This window comes from Castanea sativa, chromosome 4 (genome assembly GCF_040712315.1).
Source record: "Castanea sativa cultivar Marrone di Chiusa Pesio chromosome 4, ASM4071231v1".
NCBI lineage: Eukaryota > Viridiplantae > Streptophyta > Magnoliopsida > Fagales > Fagaceae > Castanea > Castanea sativa.
The window spans coordinates 13,161,958-13,167,351 of record NC_134016.1 but is presented as its reverse complement, the minus strand read 5'-3'; the positions used below and the strand labels follow the sequence as shown (position 1 = coordinate 13,167,351).

General features: G+C 33.2%; 1 protein-coding gene across 1 annotated transcript; it reads left to right on the top strand.

Annotated features, from left to right (window-relative positions):
- The first annotated feature begins 1,849 nt into the window (after window positions 1-1,849).
- LOC142630468 (UDP-glycosyltransferase 92A1-like) lies at window positions 1,850-3,785 on the top strand. The gene has a single exon (XM_075804468.1). It carries the CDS (start codon window positions 2,068-2,070, stop codon window positions 3,577-3,579), a length of 1,512 nt encoding a protein of 503 aa, XP_075660583.1. The 5' UTR covers window positions 1,850-2,067; the 3' UTR covers window positions 3,580-3,785.
- Window positions 3,786-5,394: the final 1,609 nt, after the last annotated feature.

Genomic DNA, 5,394 nt, shown 5'->3' with positions numbered 1-5,394 from the left:
ACAGTTTTTATGTGGAAAAAATATTGATTAAATAGAATAAAAGATATCAAATTTATACAAAATAAGATGGGGAGAAGAAGAGTCAAAATATAAGAAAGAAGAAATGATGAAGGAAGTTTAACGTTAAAGTAAAGAGAAGTAAAGAGATAAAGAGGCAAAGAGGGACGAGAAAGGTTGGAGGAAGAGAAGAAAAGTTAAAAAAAAAAAAAAATTAGAATAGGAAGATGAAAAGCTTAAATATTCAATTTTAACAACTACTTGAAATTAGAAAGAAGAAAAAAAAAAGTTGAAATTAATTTGGGTAGCTTAATATAGTAAAAAATTTGCATTTAATGAATAGTATTATTTGTAATGAATAGTTAAACATGTGCATATATCCACTAAAAAGATAATAAATTATTCAATTTTAACAATCACTTAAAATTAAAAAGAAGAAAATGAAAAGTTGAAATCAATTTGGGTAGCTAAATAGTCAAATGTTTGAATTTAAAATAAATGAATAGTAACATGTTGAATAGTGATGGAGTTTCTTAACAGGTTCGTTTATGAACTATATTTAATTATTTTATATAAAATAAAATAGAAAAATCATATAAAAATTTTGTTTTCTATAAAAAGAATGACATAACTGATGAGGTGGTTCAACTGAAATATAACAACACTAAATTCTAGGTCTCAGTTATATATATATATATATATATATTTATTTATTTATTTATAGACTATTACCAGAGCTTCATGTTAGTATCAATATTTAATTTTAGTGATTTTGTTTGTCACATCATACTTTATCATCCATCAGTTGATGGCATGACCATTTTTTTTACACCTGCTTGAAAAATTTAAGGCTAAATTGAAATATTTGAAAGATTAGGAATTATTTGAAAATGTTCCTCAAAAAAGAAAAAAAGATAAAAAAGGAAGTATTTGAAAACATGAACTAAATGTAAAATTAAATATTTATTTAATTGATTAAAAGAAAAAGGAAAAGTATCCTAACATTTCTTCTTAAAGGTAAGTTATATGCTTAATGATGATTCATATATTTTGAATATATTATCTTATCATTAATTTGATGAGAGAGAGTGAGATCGACGTCACATAGAGTGAGATCGACGTCACATAGATGTTATTTTCGTCGGATAAAATTTTATGGAAGAAAAGAAAAACTCATAAATGTTAAATGGCATCACATGGCGCATGTGCCGACAAATGCTCTAAAGCCCGTACCAGTAGGAACTCACTGAACTGGTGATGCAACGTCCTCCACGACTCTCAAAAAACTTAATATTTTCATTCATAAAAAACTTATGTATTAATATTTTGATTATTTATAGTCACATAAGTTAAAAGTTCCCAACTGCAATATATTGCAGTGAAATTTGAAACAACTCGCATGGTGCTAGCCAATAGTCATGGAAAAGGTTGACACGATTCCCACGAATACCAAAATGTCGTAACTCAACTGCAAATTTGATAGTCTCACGACTCTCACCTGTCACCACCGCATTTTCTTAAAAAAAAAAGAAAAAAAAGAGATTCAGTTATTTAAACATTTATTATTGAAAATTGTAAGGAAATTTTGACATAATTAATTTTTTCAGAGTTTTAATAAGGGATAAGTAAGATGTTTATTAACAACAATTTTTAAAATTTTATTTGATAATTTTTTTGTTTTCTGATTGCTTTATATTATTTTTTTAACTTTACAAATATTTTTATATTTTTTTTACTTATCTTATTTTTTATTAGGTAAGGTAAGACCACAACCTTATCCAACAATTCTCTTAATTTTATAATATGTTCTAAACTAACTTTTGGAGCACAGAAGGTATTCATTAAAAGTGACACAAAAAGCGAGGATAAGAAAAATGATAGTTTTCTCCAAAAAAAGAAAAGAAAAAAAGAAGAAGAGAAGAATGCTAGATAGAATTTATCTGTGCCAAAAGCTCATCATTCCCTTCCCTTCAATTGCCTCACATTCCTACAAGTTCAATCACAATTTCTTCACAACCTTCAACACAAAAATCCAGAGTAAAAAAACAAGAAAAGAACTTGCAATTACAAATGGCTTCTCGTGATCATATTGTGATGCTGCCATTCATGGCACATGGCCATCTCATACCATTCCTAGCACTAGCAAGACAGATCCAACAAAGAACTGGATTCACCATCACCATTGCCAGCACCAAGCTCAACATTCAATACCTCCGTTCCACCATTTCAACTGACTCAAATTCACAATCCATCTTCAACATCAGATTTGCTGAGCTCCCATTCAACAGCGCTGACCATGACTTACCCCCCAACTCTGAGAACACTGAGAACTTGTCTCTCGGCAACGTAGGAAAGCTCTTTCATGCATCAATCAGTCTCAAAGACCCTGTCTTGCACCTTGTCAATGATATCATCCACCAAGAAGGGAAACCTCCACTCTGTATAATATCAGACGTGTTCTTTGGGTGGGCCACAGAGCTTGCAAAGAGTGTAAACACTGTGAATATTACATTCACCACTGGTGGTGCCTATGGAACCTTGGCTTACGTTTCTGTTTGGCTCAACCTACCACATCGCTCATCAGATTCTGATGAGTTTAAAGTCCCGGGGTTCCCTGAAAGCTACCGTTTTCATCGCTCTCAACTTCATCAATATATAAGAGATGCAGATGGTAAGGACTTGTGGTCTAGATTTATGCAGACACAGATTTCACAATCTTGCGGGTCTATTGGTTGGTTGTGTAACTCAGTTGAGGAAATTGAACCATTGGGGTTCGATCTTCTGAGAAAGTATCTCAGACTTCCTGTTTGGTCTATTGGGCCTCTTATTCCTCCAGCGTTACTTGAGAATAAATCATCTTCAGGTTTTTCTTTTTCTAAACAACATGCTGGAAAAAGACCAGGACTCGCTACTGAAAAATGCATTGAGTGGCTTGATTTGCATGGTCCTGCAGATTCGGTTCTTTACATTTCTTTTGGCTCACAAAACACTATTGGTTTGTCCCAAATGATGGAATTAGCTATTGGGTTGGAGGATAGTGGAGTATCTTTCATTTGGGTCATAAGGCCACCCATTGGTTTCGACATGAAAAGTGAGTTCAGAGATGAATGGTTACCAGAAGGGTTTGAAGAAAGAATGAAGCAAAGCAAACGAGGATTGTTAGTGCGTAACTGGGCACCCCAGTTGGACATTCTGTCACACAAATCCATAGGAGCATTTCTAAGCCATTGTGGATGGAACTCTGTGTTGGAGAGCTTAAGCCAAGGCGTGCCTATTCTAGGATGGCCTATGGCGGCTGAGCAAGCTTACAACTCAAAGATGCTGATGGAGGAGATGGGTGTGAGTGTAGAGTTGACTAGAGGGAGTCAAGGAATTATTGTGGGGAAAGAGGTGAAGAGGGTCATTGAATTGGTTTTGGAAAAAGAGGGTAAAGGCAAGGATATGAGGAATAAGGCTGTTGAGGTTAAAAAGCAGTTGAGGGCAGCGGTAAGTGATGAGACAGAGAATAAGGGTTCTTCTGTTAAAGCAATGGATGACTTTGTGAGAACCATTCTTTCCAAGAGTCAAGAGCAAGCAGCGTGAATTGAGGTTCAAAAATAAATGGGAAATTAATTTGGTTGGTACCAACTTTTTTGTCATTGCGAATTGAGAATCTCATTCAGATGGTATATGGTTGATTTAGTTTTTGGAGTAATATTGATTTAAGATTTTTTATTGCCTCAGCTGTAAGACTGGTGATAAATTGCACAACGAGACAATAAAATTAAGGTGGAAGATTATAATATTTTATTTGAGTCTGAATTTTATACTTTAATACAATGTTTGCTATTGTTGAATAATAGACTCGAGCGATAGTTCAATTGTAATTGCATAGTCTCATCAAATTCACTAAGAATAGTCTGCAAAATAATTAAGACTACAAGATTTTCGTTGCATGTAACCTGACTTATATCTAACCTCCCATCTTCTTGTTGTAATACCTTCCACAAGTTTTATCTTCATTATTTTAGAATACTAAGTATTTTTAACAGATAGGGAGAGAAGGGGAAGGTTTAAAAAAAAAAAAAATTATAGTGGTATATATATATATATATATATATATATATATATATATATATATATATATATATATAAAAGCTTTATTTTCAAAATGATTTGTTGCCAAAAGCCGAGACGTTGACAATCAAACTAATTTATTAGTTACTTTTGGACTACTTGAAGATTTGCTATAATATTCGTGGCTTTAGTATGGCACTCCAATAGGATTGGGTTGTAGTTGCATATATCATATTATGGTTTTATTAAGGTTCCATACTATATGTTTATATATTAAATTGATAATGTCCAATTCACGTATTATATTCATGTTTATTGTTTCAGATTTTATTATGGCATCATTTAGCCCACTTGTTGCTATTCTTAATTAAAACAAATTGACTAAATCCAACTATGTTGACTGGAAAAGAAATTTGAACATTGTTTTAATTGCTGAAGAGCACAAATTTGTGTTTACTCAACCATGTCCTAGATTTCCTTCATTAGATGCTATTCTTGAGAAAGAACAGCGATATGATCGTTGGCAGAAATCTAATGAGATGGCCAAGTGTTATATCCTAGCATCTATCTCAAATTTTCTACAGCATCTAATGCAGGATGTAGAACTAACTTTGGACATTATGCTAAGTCTGAAGGAGATGCCTGGTGAGCAAGGTCGTTCTGCAAGACAAGAAACAATGAGACAAATTCATAATACTAAAATGGTTGAAGGAAGTTCAGTGAGGGAGCATTGTATTAGGATGATTGCTAATCTGAATATATTGGAAGTTTTAGGTGCCGACATTGATGGAGAATCCTAAGTGAATATAATACTCCAGTCACTACCAGAATCATTCAAGGAATTCAGACTAAATTATATCAGGAACAAAAAGATTTATTCTTTGTCTGAATTAATGAATGAGTTAGTGGTGGCGGAAGGCATTCTTGGTACTTCTAGTGTTGAAGCCAATATTGGTGAAACTTCTACTTCTCAACCTAAGTCGAAAGATAAAGGTAAGAAGAAGAAGAAGGACTTCACCAAGCAAGATGGTAAACAAACTGCCTTAGGAGTTGCCATTAAGGGAAAGAAAATGGAGTCCACTAAAAGAAAGTGTTTCCATTGTGGTGAGAAAGGGCATTGGAAGACGAATTGTCCAAAATTCATGGCTGCCAAGAATAAAGGTATGATAAGTATATTCCTTCTTGAAATACCTTTAGTACAAAATCCCACTGATTCTTGGTGTGTGGATTCAGGTTATACTAATCATATTTGCAATTCTTTGTAGGGGTTCCAAGAGACCAGAAAGTTGAATGAAGGGGATTTGTTTCTTACCTTTGCTGATGCGAGCAGGATTCCAGTTG

Coding starts and splice junctions, on each gene's coding strand:
- LOC142630468 (XM_075804468.1), top strand. CDS start 2,068: ATGGCTTCTCGTGATCATATTGTGATGCTGCCATTCATGGCACATGGC.